The sequence below is a fragment of the Manis pentadactyla genome, chromosome 3 (genome assembly GCF_030020395.1).
Source record: "Manis pentadactyla isolate mManPen7 chromosome 3, mManPen7.hap1, whole genome shotgun sequence".
Lineage (NCBI taxonomy): Eukaryota > Metazoa > Chordata > Mammalia > Pholidota > Manidae > Manis > Manis pentadactyla.
The window spans coordinates 99,167,992-99,189,795 of NC_080021.1; the positions used below are offsets into that span (position 1 = coordinate 99,167,992).

The window sequence follows — 21,804 nt, forward strand, 5'->3', positions numbered from 1 at the left end:
TCAGAGACTCCAGGAACAAACTAGCGGTTACCAAAGGGGAGAGGTGTGGGAGGACAGGTGGGGAGGGAGGGAGAAGGGGACTGAGGGGTATTATGTTTAGTACACCTGGTGTGAGGGATCATGTGGAGAACAGTGTATCACAGAGAAAGGACATAGTTGATCTCTGGCAACTAGCTGCACTGATGGGCAGTGACTGCATTGGGGTATGGGTGGGGAGTTGATAATATGGGTAAATGTATTAACCACATTGTTTTTTCATGTGAAACCTTCATAAAAGTGTATATCAATCATACCTTAATAAAAAATTAAATTAAAAAAAAAGGAGCCCAGAAAGAACTGAAAACTAAGAACAAAGAAAAAGGCAACAACTGCCTCTAACTCATCTTCTCAATTTACATCTAACAAAAAGTGTCTACTTATCAGAGTAATTTTTCCATAATGAAATAAGTTGCTCCCCAAACTGAAATAGTTTAAGAGCTATTTAAGTCCTCCAGGATAAAGTCCACACTTGCTGGAATGGATACAAACTGAAGTCTGACTTCAGTCCTCCAGCTCTCTCTCTCACTATTTCCTTTCCCCAGCTCCACACTCCAGAATGGTCAACTACTTGGTAATACCTGTGTGTAATCAAATTCTCATTCCTTTCTCACACTGCTCTGCCTCCTTGGAATGCTTCATCCTCTGCCTTCCCCCGACCCCACCCCAGCCACCCCCACCACACACACTCTCTCTCTTCAGGGGAACAGCTTAAATTTCACCCAGAACATAGTAATACATAAAATAGCTACCACATACTAAGGACATTACTTAGGAAAACACAACTCTATGCATTATTTATAGAGCACCAACTAAGTGACAGAAAAAGCATTTAGCACTAGAAATAAAAATCTTTGCCCTCAAGGAGCTTACGGATTAGAGAAAGAGTGAATAGCTACATGATTTTAATAGAGTATGATGGGAAAGGAAGCGCCATGGGGCTCACCTAGCAAGTGAACCGGGACATGGATGACAGAGAGGAACTCTGCGAACCAAGGACTAAACAGAAACTGGTATATTTTTAAATCTTAATTGTTAAGTGACAAGTTTGAACTTTAGCTTCATAGGAGTGGTTAAACCCCCCACAGCACTGCTCATTCTTGGTGGCTCCTCTGTCTCCACAACAGAAATTAAAGATAAAATTTTTTTTAATCCACCAAAATGATACACCTATGCCCCAAAACATCTCTATGGATTGGAAATCTAACAGGGACACAAAGTGTGAACCAAATGAAGCCAGGAGGTCTGCTGGGCTTGGGCCCCAAAGCAGAAAAAGGCAGCAGGAAATTGCTCCTACGGGATAACTGTAGAGAATAGGGTCATGTGAAGCAGGGTCAGTAGCCAGGGTCTTTGCTTAAAACCCAGGGATGGGGTGGCACTCCTCCTTGATTATGAAACTTGGCTGAAAAATTGGCTTTCCTAACGGTGCTGAGAAAACAGCTTAAGGAGCTGCTGACCTAATGCCAGCTGACTCAGTGACTGAATCTGTGATATTGCCAACATCAGTCACCTCACCATGGGGCTGAGGCTCTGACCCACTATTACAAGACCTGATTCTGATCTGGGAACTCCAAAAGCAGGCAGGCAGAGAAAACTGCAAACTGCTAGACCCCCAAGGAAAATCATCAAGGGAGAGAGGTAGGAGAAAGAAAACAAATCCCCATCAGAATATGCCTGCAAATTACAGACCATGATGAAACCACAACAATGTCAACAACCACAACATAAATTCACTGGAGAAGAAATTTAAAAATAATCAGGCCATCTGAAAAAGACTTTAAAATAAGCACATAAATGATTCACAAAGAGATAAAGTAATAACTAAAGAGCCAAAAAAATTTTTTAATAAAATGAGCAGAAATGAGAGAACTAGTGGATATAAAATCGGCCAATTAAAAAACTTGTAAGTGAAATACAGCCACTGTAATTTACAAATAAAATATTGTATGTGGTTCAGATACTTATTATTAGTTGCCAAATAAGCCATCCCTCTCCTCTGACTTCATCTTCACAGGGCTCTGAGTTTTTAGGGGCAGCAGCATACAAGACACTGTTGGACACTGAGATTCAAAAATGAAAGACACACGTTGCCGGTCCTCAAGGAGCTCCCCAAATGTAACAATGCTGTTAATGGCACACCAAGATTACAAAGTAGAAAAAATTTTAATTTCCAAAACTGTAAGCATTTTTTAAGTTAAAATGCTTGAAATTTCTCGCTCAGTTGTTGTGAACTCATATTACCATCTACACTAGAGTTGGCACTTTACATCAGATAATCATTCTCACAAAATTTCACATGAATGGAGCTGAAATAACTATAAAGCTGCTTCTTTCTTAACCTGCATTTGAACTCATCTAGCAACTATCCTTGTTTATTCAAAGTACACCACCAAAAAAGTATACAACTGCAACATCTCAAAAATCAAAGACCGCTTCTTAGTAAAAAAGTAAAGATTCATAACCACTGACTCATTTTCATTTATCAACTACCTAATTATAAATTGATAAGAAAAGCTAATCTATTCACATTAAGGTAAATATAATCAATATGAACAATATGTGAAAAATTTTTAACTCTCTTAGATTCTAATAAGGAAATGTCCACTCCACACCAAAGTTTCTATAATCAAAAAGCTGTACTTTTAATTAAAAGTATGACAAAACTGTCATAAGATCCCAGTTATAGTAAAATCTTAACTCTTTCCTTACTCTCCAGAAGTAAAGCATTAACACAAAATAGTAAAATCCAGTTCTCTTCACAAGCAGAAGTGGACAGAAATAACAGAAAATATTACATATACTACTGAGAAGATAAACTCTACATCAAATATTGTAAACCTATAGGACAGGCTTGGTTCCATCAAAGTCATCAATAAAAAGTTTTTGTTTTGTTTTTGTTTTGTTTGCTTAAGTATAATATTAACCTATGTCACCCAAAGATTAAATTTCACACAATAAAACCTCTGCTAATTATGGTCAACTTTCCCTCATATTTCTAGAGTCATTTGCCAATGGTTAGCCAATAGAAAACTTCAGATAACTAAATCAGCCAAGAAGCTAATGACAGATTTCCTTATCACATCTACTTAGAAAATAGTGTAACATCAAAAAGTACCTCCTTTTTTAAATACAGACAATGCCCAGTACTAGCTGAACCAGATTATTTCATCTCTGATGAAGAGACACAGTGACAATTTTTTTCTTTTTTTAAGTACAATACTGCAGATGCCCCTGAGACCACTAGAATGAAACAAAGGGTACTTACTCATGACTGGAAGGGTCTCTGTGTGTTGTCCCAATCCAATATTAAACCAAAATCTGCTGTCCAAAGATTCTCAGAAGAATACATGTCCTGGTCAGAAAACAATGAGAAAGAAATCATATTTTCTAAAGGTCAGTATTTAAAATAAAGTTTTCTATAAGGAACAAAAATAGTTCCAAAGTTTCTTATTTCCAAAGGACCCTTAGAACCATCTAAATATAAAAAATTACCAATCAACCTTTAGAACATCATGAACCCATTTATATTTTCCTTTTTCTGTAAGAAGTTACCTCAAAAGTAAATAATATGTATAAATTACCACACAGAAACTTATTTACAGTGTCCTCTTTCTTCAGTTACTAAAAATTTACTCCCTCCCCTAATAAACAGAGAAAGAAAGCACTTCATCTAGGATAAATATAGCACACCACACCTGCTAAGTTTACTTTGAATGTAAATAAATTATTTACGTATGTCATTGAATGAAGTTCACCAGAATCACTGCTATAGAGTTTCTTAATAATGGGCATTTTCCTTGTTACGAGTAATATGATTTCATTGTCTAAAAAAATTGGAAACAATGGAAACAACAGCCAAGTAGTAAGAAAAATTCTCTCACAACACAAAGTCACTACATGTACCCAATCATTTGGGGCATGTTTTCTTTCAAGAAAATTTTTGTAAGTATTTTTAAGATATACTTTATAAATACTAAATACATTTGGTTCTTTCACTTCAGTATAACACAAAGTGTCACCTGCAGCAGTATAAATACAAACTTAACTCTTTGCTAAGATTTACATTATAAATCTTCCTCTTCTAATACAGCAAAGAAAATGAGTATAAATAAATGCTAATACCTTATTTAAACATAATTATGGATGCACAAATGCCTCCCCAAATCTGATATATGAAATCCAGAGGTAAGATCAGCCCAACACAAAATTAACACTTGTGCTACATCATGTGTAGCTTCGTTCACTAACTGAAAAGCTACTTCTTGGAATCAAAAAAGTGATGGGTACTTTATTTTCTAAATTGATTAAGAAAATAGGATAATACTAAGGACATCTGCTTTGGAAACAGATTAAAATTAGGATAACATTTTTTGAAGAAATAATGTTTTCCCCATCTATATACTTTGCGCATGTCATGAAATAGACATGAGAAGTATGAATTTATAAAATGAAAACTGTGTATGCACAGCTCACGTACTGTAATTACCAGTGGCATATAATCACAGCGCTGCCTAGTAACCACCTATGCCTCATCCCACATGCTTTCCTCTTTATCTACACCGTAGATACTATTAAATGATTTTCAGTATCCAGATAATTCAATTATCCCAAAGGAAATGAGAAGTTACATGGAAAATCTTAAACAACATATAATCTCCATGTTAGTTTTAGAATACATGATGAAAATTTTTTACTATATACACACTTTCTTGATGGTGCTCCACAGAGTCACTTAGATTTGTTTTCCCTCCCTGGAAAGTATGAAGTCAAACATGCTAACTACAGGAACATGATGAATGATGACATGGGAAGGCAATCCCATGTTACAAACACAAAAAGTAGATTAAATGTTCACAGATGACCCAAGAGTGCACTTAACTTACAGTTCACTTAAACTTGTAGAGCCTTATCTCTGCCCAAAAGCTTTTTTTCTTTGTTCATGTTTATGCCAAAGTGGTTTTGTTATCTTAAATTCAAATGGCAACATCAATGCACTTGGTACTCAGTGTGCCCCTGATGCTCATAATCATAAATTGTGGAATAAATATGTATTCAATAAATACTTGATATACTAAGATATCAAGAGTTTTCTCACCATTACAAATAGAAGCCTCAAAAACACTGAGATAATGAAACTTACAAATACTTAATTTGTAACCTTAGCATCTGAGGTGATGTGTACTTTACAAATATACAATGCATGAGGTGGAATTAATGTAAAATGTCATGGAGTAGTTCCTAGTAAAAATATTTTTAAATTACTTATAACCGAAGTCATTTGCCCAATATTCTTTATGCCAATACAATTTTGAAATGTAGAGCCTCACATCTACTCTCAAAGTAGGTAGTAGCCTACTAATTTTTTTAAGGAAAGAGGCAGTTTAGTAGCACTTAGGATAAAAATTTCACATTCCCCTTCACCTCCTCTAAGTGCTATCCTCTTCCCCTGGACATACAAAGAAGTGTTGTTCACACTTCTTACTTGCTGCTTTTCACACCATCCAGGAGGGAAAAAGTAATCTGTCTTAAATCCACAATTTCAAATAAAAAGGAGATTGGGGTCTTTTGGCAAAATCTGGCCTTCAAACTCAATTTTTCCAGGAACCTGAGCCATTACTGTTTATTCTCAGCATGAGAATTTATACTCATGCTAACTTAATCAAGTTTTTTCAAATGACTCCTCCAACTTTTGTGACAAAATTTGACAGGCATGAGTGGTAAGCCTAAAGCAGGCCTAAGGACAACCCATACTGACAGGGAACTCAGGGCCAGGTTAAAAGGAAAACAATCCCACCATACCCTTTGCTTCACTGCAGATACTAACCACAGTCTAAAAATAATTTCTGTCACTTTTTCATAGTTAAAACCTCTAAAAATACCTAAAAAGATTTCTGGTTTTTGTTACCACCAGATAAATGTATCCTAGAAATAGCTAGCAATCCCAATTTGGATTATTTTAAAACTTAAATTTAATAGAATTATAAATCACAACATATGGTATCACATTCTATTGTTATCTAATAACATTCTTTCAGGAGACCAAATTAACAATAACTTATTTTACAATAACTTCTATAAAAAAAAGAACCCCAATCTCCACTAAAAACTGATGTGATCTCCATTTTTTAACTCTCATCACAAATTTTTAAAAATCAAATTTAACCTTGAAGACATATGCTAAGTGAAACAAGCCAGTCATGACAGGACAAATCCTGTATTCCACTTCTTTGAGGTACTGAGAGAAGTGGAATTCATGGGGACAGTAAAATAGTGGAAGGGGAGGAGCTGGAATAAGGGAAAGTGAGGAGTTGGGTGCTCAGTGGGGACAGTTTCAGTGGGAAGATGATTATATGATGAAGTTCTGCAGATGGATGGTAGTGTTTATACATCGATGTGACTGTACTTAATGCCACTGAACTACACACTTAAAAATGGTTAAAATGGTAAATTTTATGTGTATTTTACCACAATCACAAAATACCAAGAAAAAAGCAAATTTACCTATGGTGCCAAAAGAGTGAATGAATTCTAAATAACAGAAACTTACTACAAAAAATCTAGACATCTTTATTAATAAACATTAAAAACCAGCTGCACATTTCTAAAATATTTGGAAACCAAGGAAAAAGAAGTGTCTACCTAAGAAACAGCCAGGACTCATTATTTAGTTCTGTTTTTAAATCCTTAAAACTGACAAGCCCCTATTAAAATCCAGAAGCAAAACAAATACTTTTAGCACTGACTAAAAGCCTTTTTCTAATCTTCCATCCTCTTTTTTTTTTTTTTTTGTCTCTCAGGATTCTCTTGGTTGCTTGTGAGCTTTACCGTGTGTTTAAAAGGATAATTCTTCTATTTTACCAAGCACTAGGATCTTGATCTCTCAAGCTCATTTGTTTTTATCCCACCCATTTTCAAAATACTTTTCTCTCAGAATACATATATACTTTTTCAGTCATGCTCCCTTGAATCAAGAAAATATTTATTGGCACCATGAAGCTGAAACTGATTAAAAACTTTAAAAACTTTGGTCACAGTTTTATTTTTACCTTTCAGCACCCTTAAATTTTTTTAGAATAAGGAAGAGGACAAAGTAATTATTTAATTAATTCTTTCTAAGAATATGTAACTTCATGGTCAATTTCCACTTGAAGAACTACTACTCTACTGTGAATTTTCCTATTTTTATCATTTAAGATAACTTCTCCAACTAAAAATAAAGCTGTCAGGGATTTCGGTTTCTGAGATTCTTGTATCCAAATGGTTTGTGAACCCTCTTGCTACACGACACCTGTAAGTGCTTGGTAAAACAGAAGAATTATCCTTTTAAACACACTGTAAAGCTCACAAGCAACCAAGAGAATCCTCAAAGACAAAAAAAAGAACAGGTGTACAAATCAAGAGTGGTAAATAGGCAGTGATGCCAACACCTGCCCTGCTGGCATTTGACTATCTCCCATAACCAAGCTGTTCTGTCCAATATGGCAGCCACTAACCACATGTAGCTAGGTAAATTTAAATTAATTAAAAACCTGTACAATTAAAAATTCAATTCCTTTGTTGCACTAGCCGTATTTCAGATGTGGCTATTGGGAGCTGTATTATTATCATAGATATAGGATATTTCCATCATTGCAGGAAATTCTTCTGGACAACATTAAAGAGCTCTCAGTGTTAACAGTCATGTACAGGATAAAGCCAAGGGGTCCCACTATACAATAAAGGAAGTCAGAGTACAGACAAGCACATAAAGCCTGGCCCCTGAAGGACTAGATCTTCAGTAAAAAGAATAAACTAGGAGGAAAAAAACAATCTACCCCAAAGGGATACTGAAGGAAAGTTCTCCCCTGAGGCTAGATTTGTGTTTGGGGAGGGGAAGGATAGTATCCCCTGGAAATTTGTAACCAAACCAACCTTCACACAGGTTTGAAGTTCAAATCCATACTACCTATATGCTGTGAGAATCCCAAGCCTAGACAGTAAGTGGCTCTGGCTTGATATTGTCCTCAACTGCAAATCCTGTCTTGGAGAAGTCACTCTTAACGGGTCTCAGAACTAAGTTCCACCAAAAAAGTTACAATAATAACAAGCTCAAAATTTAAACTATGTTTATTAAGCAAGATTTAGCAGCAATAAGCAGATTAATCACAAATTTTTTAAAAAGGATAGTAATAATGTTTCAAAATGCAGTATGAAATGGAAAGTATGAGCAAAGAAGAAGAGAACAGATTTGGAAAGTAAGTTAAAAAGAGCAGAACTAAAATTAAACCTTATTGGACAAGTTCGGCAAACCACACTGCTACAGAGAGAACTAACAAACCAGGAGAAAGATCAGAAATTATCCAGAATGCAACAAAGGAAAACATAAAAAATATAAAGGAAGATTAATAAACATGAAAAATAAGATTTAAATAAAATCTAATATGTGTATCTAATTGGAATTTTAGAAAGAGAACATAAATAATGAGGGAGATAGTATACAAAAGGAGAATAACAGAATTTTCCTGAATTGATTTAAGATACTAATGTACAGATTCAAATTCAGCAAATTCCAGGAAATATAAATAAAAAGGAAACTGACACCTACAGACATAATAATGAAACTGCAAAACATTAATGACAAAGCATCCAGGAATGGACAGCCTGGCCATGGTGTACAGGAATGTGGACAGAACAGACACTGCACCAGATCTAACAGGAGGCTTTCAAGAATACGCAGCTTGCCTGTGTTCTCTGGTACCCCTACTCTGTACCCAGGTAGCTGCTGGTCCTAGGATGAGTAGAGACCTGGCACATAACCGAACCCAAACCACAACTTATAACCGAACCTAGCAGACTAACAAACCTGTGAACTAGAAATAAATGTTTGTCACTGTATACCAATGAATTTTTGCAGTGGTTTGTTACTCAGCATTATTTCAGCAGAAGATGAGTAACATAGAGGGTTAAAAGGTTAACTTTAAATGCAAATTAAATTTGTGAGTTTTGGTTTTACTAAGAAATTTTACTAAATTTGTGTATATATATATATATACACACACACATATATACACATCTATATACACATGCACATACACATATAATGATACCATTTATATAAAGTTCCAAAATATGTAGAACATGGAAGCTGAGGGAGAGGATAGCATGGACATCAGTAATTAGACCTTCTGTAACACTTATTGCATGTACACAACCTTTTTATGAATATAATATTTTGTAATAATATGAAAAAGCAAAATTTTCCCAAAATTCAGAAGTGGAATTATTATAAATAAAAGTAACATAATACATGTAATCACAGGTATAAGAAGTTAAATGTATTTATAATCTTTAAGCCATAATTAAAGGCAAGAACAGTTGTAGTGGCTCATTTATTCTTTAAAAGTAAAAGACAAATACAAGTAACAGCCAGTGCCACTGTAAACTGCAAGAGAGCTTTTATTGGAAGACTGATGATTATACATTACAAACATGCAGAGGCAGCAGGCCTACCCACGCAGTGGTATCATTTGCACTGTCTGATCTCAGCTGTCTGAGCTTTGAAGCTTCTGATCTCACCTTCCCAGTTGTATAATCTTAGTTCATTTTCTAGTAGAAATTCCTACATCTTGTTTCACTAAATTGCTATGTGCTGAACTGCCATCCCAAGAAAGCTTAAGAAAATTTCCTTCATTGAAGCACTATTTGCAACAGCAAAAAAATTATAAACAACTTAAATGTCCAATAATAAAGCATTGACTAAATGAATTATTAATTTACATGTAATGGACTTTCATGCACCCGTTTTTAAATGTCCAAAGAAATTTAGTGACAATGTGTGAATGAATGCTCTGCAGCGCGCTGTATCTAACTGTCTCAAATCATCAAGAAGTAATCGAAATGATGCCTCAAACAATTTAAAGTGATTTCCCCCAAAGGCTTATACACAAATACTTCAATGATTAATTTTCAATTTTTAAATTTAAAACAGAGAAATAATATAGTTACTGTCCACTCAGTATTTACTGAGCAGCTATTATGAGCCAGGCAGTGTTCTAAGTTCTATAGACAAAAACCACAAATCAAAGACCCTATCCCCATAGAACTTATATTATAGTAATTCTAGCATCTTCCTTTCTTAATTCAGATTCTCTGTTCATTAGGTCAAATACATATGTCAGGGCAGATTCCCAGGTATCTCTCTTCATTCCAGATGAAAAAATAGCTTTAATTAATATTAAAGTCATCATTCATTGACATGTAAGGTCTCATCACCGTACCTTAACAATCTTGAGCTTTTTATAAAAAATGTGCTTTCTGCATTTTATAAGCCCCTGAAACACAGTGCTAAATTCCCACAGCTTTAAGTATTTTCCTGGCTCAAGGGAAGTAAAGAAAATCTTCTATCATTGCTAGTGAAAGATAGTTTGTTTATCCTATTCATTAAATCAACAAAGTTCTTCCTGCTAATAAGATCAGAGAATGAGATAGGCAAAATGAGAAATGGTTTGGTTTCCTCAGTTTGTTTATACATGTATGTTAATCAATCATCAGATAAGAATAAGGTTAAGTTAGATTTCCAGAGGGACTTAACCAAATTCTAGTAGCTCTACATTGGTCAACACGTAAACTTCTAGGTACTTAGAAAAACAAATGTGCTTTCCCAGTCTTCCTTCCTTACCTCAGTTAGAGAGGCAGGGGCTTTCAATAGTAGCTTATAATCTGCTTACAAAATTGTCTAATCACTTGATACATACTATCATCAGACTGCATAGAACTCCTGAGCTCTCCAGATAAAAGCTAAAAATTGAGGCTAAAATATATCTAATTTTCAGATTTTCATTTAAAAAGTCAGTTAAAAATTCCAGATTGCTTTATTCATTCTATTTTGTTTTGAACATAATAGCAGTAGACTCACAGACACTGAGGAGTAACTGGTAGTTACCATGGGTGGGGGAGGGGCTGGGGTTGGTGGGTAGGAAGGTTGAGAGGGATAAAGGGGCTCAAAAATTTTCAATCATAATATAAATTGGTCACAGGAATAGTAGTACAGCATGGAGAATATAGTCAATGATTCTGTAACATCTTCCTATGTTGACAGATAGCAAGTGTACTAATTGGGGTAAGGATTTAATAATATGGGTAACTGTTGAACCACCATGTTGTACACTTGAAACTGATATAAGATTGTACACCAATGATACTTCAATTTAAAAATAAAAGTTTAAAAGAAATTTCAGACTGCTAACTAGAATAATAAGCACTATAGCAGACACATTGAGAAATATAAAGTAGACATGACCCCAGGCCCTACCATTAAGAAATTTTTATCTAGTTGACTTCTAAATACAAGAGTGTACCCATCCATCTAGTCAATAAATACTAATTCAGCTCTACAATATGCAAAAACTTATCAAGGGGCTTGAGCTACAACAATCAAGACAAACCTGATCCCAGCAGTCCTGATGCTAATAGAACATATTCAGGACAAAAGTACTAAGGGAGATGGGAGGCAAGAGCTTTAGCTTAGGCAAAGGCCTTATACCAAATGAAATTGAGTAAATTAAGGGGCCAAAAAAATGTAAACATTTACAGTTGAAGAGAGACAAATTCATGTAGGATATCAATAAAATTAGAATTCAGCAAGTTGATGGCAGCCTGTGGGCCTTGCAAGAAAATCGCTCAACATACGGGAAGTCATAGTCTTGAGTGGTACAGCTCTCCATTAAGCAGCTCTAGAAACTCAGATCAAGTCACTTCTCTGAACTTCAGTCTCTCTCTATCTGTAAAATGAGCAAGAATTTCTAACCTGTCTACCACTCAAGACTGTCAAGGGCTTATGCTTGAAAAAACACTTTGGTAAACTAAATATCCTATATATTTAACACATGTATTAATACTGATCCATTTTTTTTATCTTAGTATAAAAAATAAAGGAGTTGAAACACAATTTTTAAGTTCTCTTTCTAGCACTGTAAGGTTTATGACCTAAAACCTAATATAATTCAATGGGTAACTAAGAAAGATTCTAACTACCCAAGCACTGTAAGTATCAATCAATAAAAATAAGTAAATAAATAAAAATCAATTGCTGTCAACCAGGTATGAACTAAAACAAGCTGATCTACAATGTTGGTTATGTTAAAAAAAAGAGAGGGGTGGGGGGGCCAGAGTCAAATGACATTTGGAAGAAAGTCCAAATGACTATTAATAGTGAAGTAATCAGAGGTAACCCTCAGTTTGAGGGGAGAACCCAAATGACATGCTTCTGGTAAACCTCGGTGATGGAAAATCATTGACTGTAGAGGAAAAAGGTTTTGTAATACAAAAATACTTCCCAAGGAAGTCTGGTGAATGAGCTTAAAATTCAAAGTGATAATAAAATGTTCAAAACAAAATGTGATACAAATTGATGAAGGATGAGGCTCAGTATTTTCAAAAAGCAAATTCTAAAAAGAAATTTCAAAGCTATCTCTTCAGCAATGAATGTGGACAGTCTGCTAACAGTAACTACACTTAGCACTAATTTTAATACATATTCTGAAATGCTGCTTTAAAAATTAGTCTTAGTTACTTAATAGTCAAACTCTCCTATCTAGTCTCTATTTCCCAATGACTAAACAACTAGCTAGGAAAGTAAAATGTAAACACATGAAAAGTTACCTAACTGACAAGGAGCTGCATCTCTAACAAAGCTAGACCACATATTACATACCAACCCCCTTGCTTAATGACAATTAAAATACTAGACCAAAATAATAATATATTAAGTATATATTTTTAATTATTAAAAGTATCAGAGGGTATAAACTAGTTTGAAAACCTGACAGTAACTACTAGAGCTAAATATATTACTTAGGTACTACTCAACATTTCATTCCAGAAGTATTTCCAAAAGAAAGGAGTGCATGTGTCCAATAAAATACTTGCATAAGAATGTTCATACCTTTATTAACAGCTAAAAATTAGTAATGGAAATGACTATTAAAAGTAGAATGGATAAACTGTGATACAGTCATAAATTAGGCTACAACTATGGCAGACTGTATTTTCCAGTAATGGTGACTACAATATTTCTGGTGTCATATGCTCCTCCTTCAGAATCTTGCCTCTCCTCATCAAGAGGTAGCATCCATTTCCCCTCTCTTTAAACCTAGGTAGGCTCATAACTGCCTCAAAGAACAGAATGCAGTAGAAGCAAAACTGCATAAGCCTCAAAGCCAAGTAATGAGGCAATACAGCATCTATCTGGCTCACGGACTTTCTACCCCTGTCCCCACTGCATGCATGTGCAGAACGCTCACGTGGAACCCAGCCGCCAAACTGTGAGCACACTCAGGCCTCATTTAGGTGTTCTGTCATCAACCACCAAATGTGTAAGCGAACCTTCAAATGGTAATTAGGCACAGTCTTCATGCAGCCCTACTTGGAATCCAATGTAGCAGAGACAAGCATTACCCAAACGTTTTTGTGAGGAAAATAAATGCTGCCCTTATTTCAGTCACTGAGCTTTGAGGCAAGTTTTTACATCTCACAGAACAAGTACAGGGCAATGAAAAAGAAACACTACTGCTATATGCAACAACATAGTTGAATCACACTGTTACAACACAATGCTGAATGAAAGGTACTAGACACAAGAGAGTGCATACTATATGATACCATTCTGACAAAAAAACTGGAAAATGCAAAATTAATCTACAGTGATAGAAAATTGAGTTAACTATTACCTGAAGCAGGAGAGGGAGGTGGTATGGATTGGGAGGAGTGCAACTGAGCCTTTTCAGGTGGCAAAAATGTTCTCTATATTTAAGTGGGTGTGATTATACACTTAATTAGATTTATAAAAATTCTTCAGGGTACACCTTTAAGATTCATGCGTATTATTATATGTATATTTAATTTAAAAGGGGGGATGGGTGGTGATCAAAGAACTAACAATAATGAGGATTACTACCCACAGTCCAAGAGAGGAGGAGAATCCAAAACAGAGAAGCATGGCACACCGGGGCTACTTTCCTCCCAGAAATGTCTGCCTAATTAAAAGAGGTGTCTGAAGAGACAATGTACACCTGGACAGCCTTGCAGGCTTGGAAAACAAAATGTCAAGAGTTAAAGATTAACCAAGGGATTAATCCCCTGCTTTGGAATAAAACCTCAAAAGCTGAATCCCAGAAGAGGGATAACACAGAAGTAAACTAAACCAGCCCTTGCATAGTCTCTCAAAAAACTTCAATTTGGATAAAGGTGATCCCAAGTACCTGTCAAAAGCAATAGAAAAGTTCTTACCTAAGTCTATAATTACTTCTAGAAATACTTTTTCAAATACAACTAACAGTACACAAAGATAAGCAGGCACAAAAGGAGATGAGACTCCTTTAGAAATAACAGACCACAAAAAACACCAGCAGGACTCTAGGATAGATTTACCATGCTTACTCTGTCCAGAGATATGTGCAAAGCTAGCTTGAAGTTTTTGATAGGGAATTAAAATGGCATAACAGATTTTTAAAAGAACCAAACTGAATTTCTAAAATGAAAAATACAATAACCAAAACTAAGAACCCAGAGAATACATTTCAAAGCAGATTAGAAAGAAATGAAAACTAATTTAATAAACTGGAAGATAGGCCAGAAGAAAATATCCAAACAAAAAAGAAACAAGATGGAAAAGACAGAACACAGGTGAAATACATAGAGGATTCAGTGAGATCTAGCACTGTGTAACTGAAGTCACAGAAAGATTAAGGAAGAGAATGGGAAAGATGCAGTATTTGAGGACACGATGGCGGAGAACTGTCCAAAACTAACAAAATACATCAAATTACAGCATCAAAAAGTATATATCCTAAGTCAGAAAGGGAGCCGGTGGGGGGCGGGGAGGACCGTCTGAAATCCAGATACAAAAAGAAAATCTTAGCCTGAGAAAAAAAAAATTACCAACAAAGAAATGATAAACTGCACTTCTCAACAGAAACAAAGCCAAATACATAGGTGAAAGGGATCAAGAGATAACAAACTTCCAGTTATAAAATAAGTCACGAGGATGAAATTTCAGCATGGGGAAACAATATTGTAAAAATTTGGTATGGTGACAAATGGCTACTACATTTACCATGGTGAGCATTCATAATGCACACAAATATCAAATCATTTTTATGTTGTATATCTGAAACTACTATAATGTTAGGTCAACTAACTTCAATAAAAAAGAAACAAAGTCAAATATTATAGAATAATCTCTTCTGGAAAGAACTAATATATGTATATATGTATCTCCATTCTAGAATTCTATACGTAACAAGATGTATCTTTCAAGAACATAGGTGAAATAAAAACATTCTCAGACAAAAGTCTGAAATTTCGTCAATACCAGATCTCCTCTAAAGAAAATACTGAAGGGTATTCTTCAGGAAGAAGGAAAATTATTCCAGATAGAAGGTCAGTAATCCAAGAAGGCAAAGAAGATGCGGTGAGTCTAACTGTAATAACAGTATAAAACAATAGAAATGCACCTTTGAGGTTTAAAATATATATGCATTTGAAAACATGTTAACAATGAAAGAGGTAAAAAGGGAAAAAAAGAGGAAGGAAATTAACTTAAATGTTTTTAAAGGCATTACATTAACCGAAAAAGGGTGAAAGTCTCAATTAATGTTACACTTTCATACATCAAGAAAACATTAGAATTACTTAAGCATATACTAAAGTAACAGTGTTATAAAAGTATACATAATCCAAAGCTAACAGAAAAGGAAATTTAATAACTGTTTTTTAAATAATCAATCCAAAACAGAGCTGGAAAGAGAAGAAAAGAAACACAGATGAGACAAATAGATTTTTTTAATTTTTAAACGTTAATGTTAATATCAACACTTACTATGTGCCAATTCACTTTTGTAACAGACATCAGCAAAATACATAAAAATATCAAGCCCACACACACATACCTAACCCTTAAGAACTTTAACCTCCACATCTATTTCTGTTACATTGTGACTGATTTCAAAATTTTATTTCACCTTGTATTACCACAGATACTTAACAAGCATTAAAATGTCCAAAAATAAACAGAACAAAAATCCCAGAGAGCAAATATTACTATATTACTAGCTGAAATTAATATATTAAGAAGCTTAAAAAGTATATTCTTTCACTTATTTCATGAAAACCATGACTCTGATATTATTTGATTCACTTACTAATTCAATGAGAGGAAAATTCCAGGATAAAATTGTAACTTTTTCTACACTCTTATCAATGTCAGCAAGACACAGGTGCAACATGTACCTCTGTTAGAGAACAGTAATCTTTTCAGAGCGAAAAACACTTAAGCAAACAAGATAAGAAACTCCAAAGTTGCTCTTGATCTTCCTATAAGCAAATAAAACTTCCTGTCACTCACTAAATATTTTATATTTTAGGGTTGATTGCTACTGCCATTTTGTGAGGGGAAGACATTTTAAATAAGGTAATCTATGCTCTTTCAAGGGACAATGCTATCAAAATTGTATCAAAATACTATACTGATACAGTATCTCCATAAAAAAATCAAAGAATCTTTTAATTAACATTTCAGTTTTACTGATCGAGAAATTAACAAATAAATGGTGCCAGTTATAATGGTAGATAGACACTAACATGTGCAGAGTCATTTTCAAGTCTGGTGTGTTTAGAGTCAACTAAGTGACTCCCTTCCTGTAATGGCTGTGGAACAAGACTAAGCCACTTGGTTCAGAAATTAGAGAGTATGGTGCCAAAAGCCTTCTCTATACAACCAACAGTGGTTGTAATGTGCCAGGTAGGGAACTAAGGAATACACAAGCACTCTTAATCTCTCTCTCAAGAGTCTCTTCAGGGACTGGATGCACGCTCTTCTCTCATCCTGAGAGTCCCACCCATCCATCTCCCCTTCTCATGTATCTTCTCCCCAACCTTAAGGTGTAACAAGCCACTTCCTCAGAGAAGCTTGCCCTGCCACCCCCAAATCAAATTAGGTTACCCAGTTATGGGGTTTAGAACTCCCTGAACTTCACTCCAAAAGACTTTCCCCACTGTCGTTGGAAACAAGGTACCTAACACAGGATCATGGGGTGCACAGAAGGCATTCAAAAAATACCTGTTGAATAAACAAATTTGGATGTACAATTCTGCCAATTTTAGAAAGAAACAAGCTTTTAAAAAATCAAGTTATTTACATTAAATAATACAGCCTGGAAATGGCACCAACCAGTTGAGAATCCAGTGCTTGTGATTGTAATTTCCATGCACTACAACGAAGTGTGCTAGAGGTCAGATTTCTCTCAAATTAGTATTATTTTTGTATTGATGTTTTTTGAAATTGAGACACTTTTTAAAGGAAAAAAATGAGACTAAATGTAAGTAGATCACATCTAAGAATTCAATACGCCTTTCAAAAATCACACTGAAGGAATAAACTATAACTTTCTGGTACTAAACGGTTTGAGTATTATTCATAAAAATATACCACTACACTAAAACAAGAAAGGTTAAAGTGAAATTGCAAACATAAACCAGAAAATATAATCACTTGTCCTTTTATCTCCCACTGAAGTAGCAATTCCCAAAGTTTTAGTATTGTAGCTGTCTTTTGCCAGTTTCAAACTGCCTTAACATTCCTAGCACATTTTAACAAAAGTAATTTTCTTTTCAATTTGCCACTAAAATTTACTGGCCGCTTTTTCACAAATATTCACCGGCTACAAAATGTACAAGTAACTTGAGATTGAGGTGCACACGGTGGCAAAGACTGACCAGTGCAATCTCTGCTTGGTAGGGGGAGGTCCAGATTGTATTTGTCATGCCAGGAAGTTGTCTTGGTTTCCAATAATGCTGAAGATGACCGGTCATTAACAGATGGTGCCAAAGCGGACACTTCTACTTACTGGTTTAACTAACGGCAGCTGTCCTCACTAGGTACTATTTCATGTCAAAACACTGTTATAACTGGTAATGGTCTATCCTTACCAAAAATAAGTACACCAGAGAATTCCACAGGCTAGCTAAAAACAGTAGGGACCAACACAGACTCAGGGCCCAAATTACTGTTTGGCAAAGGATGCTTCTTTGAATGCCTTTATGACAACTCACTAATTCCTTAAATACGTAATCAGCAAAGGAATTTCTATTTACTCAAAATACCTGTACGTGCAATTAAGAAGATAATTTTCCTAAGAAAATTTATGCTTTTATTGTTAATGTTTTTCTTCTATATTTTGACATATTTCAATTACTTATGTAGAACACAATAAAGAATCAGTACCCATTTTAAGTAATAAACGACTGTGTTTACAAATTTTATTATTAAAAAAACCAGCAACCGCATAAATACTTTTAATTAGAGTCTAACAGAGAAATAGAAGCAAGCAAACCACTGTTCACTGGATGCCAGCTAATGTAATTCTTAATAAAATGACTTCACAAAAAAGTACCCTGACTTTCCTCTAGAAGAACTTCCCAGTTTCAATATATGAAGGAGTTGGCCACAGTGCTCCTTAAAATTCTATCCTTCTTTGAGCTAGAAAATTAGTATCTATCCCAAAGTCTTAATTCTATTTATAAAGTATTAATACAGGATTGAAATCACTTTCTACTAGCAAGCAAAATATTTAACATCATGTCCCCACCTTTTTAATTTCCATTATGTCATATTATTTCCAATGAATTATTGTCCCAATTCGAAAGTCCTTCCCAGTACCATAAGGGACTCACTGAACCCACGTTAAAGTCTACTGACTAAAAGCATCTGTAGATTAAAAAGTGGGTGGAAGTGAGGACGGAGGGAGTTTAATCCACCATCCACGGAAATGTTCTCCGGTGGACCCACAGACTCCTCACGTTTTCTGGCATTAAAATATCTGCGAGTAACCAGTCTCAGGCTTTAGACATGCCGCACCATCACAAGGTTGCTAGCCCTAAAATACTTTGCAAACTTCGCGAAGGCGCACACATTTCCAGGCTCTCCAAATTACTCGTTCACCCATCCTCCCCTGGTCTGGTCGAAACGAGTTCCGCGGCACAAAGGCAATAATTTTAAAAAACGAAGACTGCCTGAGTCCTGCCCACTTGGACTCTGAGGACGCAACTGAAACTTGCAAGGGAGACACGTCTCCCGGGTACCGAAACTTGCTCAGGGGGGGAGGGGAAGGCAGCGGTCCCCCAGGATCTGGCTGACCGCGGCCCTTTCAACGAGCCCCCCCACCGGCCACCAGGGTGCCCCGCGCGCAGCCCGGGCAGACCCTCCCGCACGTCCCCAGCGGCCCCCACCCGGCGCCCGCCAACTTGCCAATCACACCGCAGGGCCCCACAATCCAGGTTCCAGCGGGAGCCGGACGGCGCCGCACACGCTTCCGGAGCCGGGCCCCTCGCGGGCTGAGGGGACGCGGCGGCTGAGTCCACCTCCCCCGGGTCCGGGAATGGCGGCGTCCGGCTCCCCGGGGCCAGCTCAGAGTCCCTGCCCAGGAGGACAGCCGGGAGCCCGCCGCGCCGGCCGGTCGCTCGCCGTGGGGAGCGAGGAAATGAAGTTACCTCCGGACGGTCCCGTCGGCGGAGGCTGTAGCAGGGGACTGAGCGGGCAGTCCGCGAGGCCGAGCAGGTCCCCGCGCGGCGGCGGCTACCGCAGTGCCTTCCACCCCATTGTTTCCCTTCTAAGAGGATCCCGGCGAAGCCGAGCCCGGGAACCAGGAAGTTCCCCGGCGCGACACCTCCTGCCGCCGCTATGGAAACGGCCCCCGCCTCCCAGGGCGGCTCGCCCGGGACCCCGCCTCCTCGCCGCCGGCCCCGCCCGCCTCACCGGCCGCCGCCAACCTTCACCGCTGCGGCCGCGGCCGCCGCCATTTTGGCGCGGCCCTGGCGGCCCCTTCCCGACGGCACGTGCGCGCCGCTCCCGCGTTCCCGCCGCCCCCGGGGGCGCGCTTCCAGGGCTGCGGGCTGCGCACGCCGCTCCCCAGTATCCGCAGCTGGGAGCCGGCTCCTGCCCCCCACCAGACGCCGAGGGAGGGCGCCTGGGCAGGACTGGAGACCAGGACCTGGAACGCGGCTTCAAGGCACTGCACGAAAACGACTTAAGGTGGTGTCCAGTTCACAGGCTAAGAGATGGCTGAGCTCAGGCCGGGGTCGGCGAACCAGTGGCCAAGAGCTTGGTCTCTGCAGCCAGGTTGCCTGGCTGTCGGAACTTGGACACGCTATTTAATTTTCTACATGCCTCAGTTTCTTCATCTGTAAAGTGGCCTAATAACAGTACCTGCTCCATAGGGTCGTTACCGGGAAAAAGCGAGGGCTCGGTACTAAATGCAAAATAAATCATTTGTTCAATAAAATGTCATAGCTTCTGAGAAAAGTCAGATTTCTGTCACTTTTAAGAACTTAGGTGTTCAAATCAGCTCTAAATAGGCTACTGTGTAAAATCTCATTGCTACTTGAAACTTCTCAAATGTTCATCTTCTGTCCCATCTTTCTCTAGGTCAGCTTTCCTTTTTTATATCATGAAAATTGTCAAGAGTTTTCATCTCCAGAGTCTTCCATAAGAGGTGCCATAAAAAGATGAATGATGTAAACTTTCCAACACTGTAATTAGCTGACAGTAAAATGATTTATTCAATAGAAGCTAGAAAAATTGGGTGTGCAAATGACAAAGGCTTCCTGTCCTTGATTCCAGGAACTAGAATTACTAAAGCTGTCAACTCTGCACGGTTCTTTTCTCTCTTTTCCGGCTGGTGAAAAGTGACACCAAGAAACTGGGTACTGGATGCAGGTGAGAGAGAAGGGGTGGAAAGCGGAGGCAGGGTCTCAGGCTACTCAGAAGGATGCAAACTTTAACAACTGGGCATTAGATTTTGTTCTTAGACGGTCTCCAAGGCTCCTTCTAGTTCACAAGTGTTGTGATCGTATTTATACACTTGAAGAAAATACAAATTTACCCTTACCTTTGGGTCTTCATTAATTTAAACCAGATTGGTGAAGACTAGTCTATTTTTCTGATCCTGATCCAAAAATGGCATAGTTTGATACATGAAATGGGGCAAAAACCCATTCAGAAGTTGGTGGGACAGAGGCAACTTTTTCACCATGCAAACACTTCTTTGGAAGTTATGGAATGCTCTGATTAGTGATAACCCAGATTGGGATGTTCTGAGTTTCTGAAAGGCAGGAGCCCCACTGGATCAGCAGATTGCTCTGTGCATGGTAGGCCCTCAATAAATTTTTACTGAATTAAACTGCCATGTTTGTGGTTGAGGTCTCATTGCTTAAGGAAACCTGGAGAACCACAGAGACACACAAGAGGTGTTACTCAAGGAACATCACTGCAAAACACCACAAACAAGAACTTTACATCACTCATCAATGAATTAATCAGATTTGGGGATGAACAACCCTGGCCACAGGCTTATTTGGCAAAATGAAGTGGAAATTTCAGATATATTTTACCATAAATAATATGGGTAATTTTTAAAAACTTTATTTTGGACCTAATTCTGAGCACCATTGACTCAATTTTATACCTCAGTAATAGCACTGACTCTATAATTAAAGTTCAGAAATCCCCACATTTCCCCCAAGCCAAAGTGTTGCCAGTGGGTTGTGTCACCTCAATATAAAACCTGTATTTGTTAGCTGTAACTTCAGGGGCTTGCCATAATTTTTTATTATTAAGCATCTTGGAGGTATTATTAAACTTTAAACACAGATTTTTATATATCCTCAGTGCAGTGCCTGACACATAGTAGGCATTCAAATTCATTTATCTATGGCATATATGATAAATGACATACA

At 37.2% G+C, this 21,804-nt stretch overlaps 1 protein-coding gene across 2 annotated transcripts in view; it reads right to left on the minus strand.

Annotated features, from left to right (window-relative positions):
• Window positions 1-19,758, minus strand: part of USP6NL (USP6 N-terminal like) — a 218,951-nt gene extending 199,193 nt beyond the window's left edge. Inside the window, exons 1-2 of one of the 2 annotated variants that reach the window (XM_057498185.1) lie at window positions 19,561-19,758; window positions 3,302-3,388 (exon numbers count right to left, since the gene is read on the minus strand). In XM_057498185.1, coding sequence (XP_057354168.1) covers window positions 3,302-3,305 — 4 coding nt within the window. In that variant the 5' untranslated portion in view covers window positions 3,306-3,388; window positions 19,561-19,758. The remainder of the gene's footprint in view (window positions 1-3,301; window positions 3,389-19,560) is intronic. The other variant, XM_036908138.2, reaches the window with a different exon arrangement.
• Window positions 19,759-21,804: the final 2,046 nt, after the last annotated feature.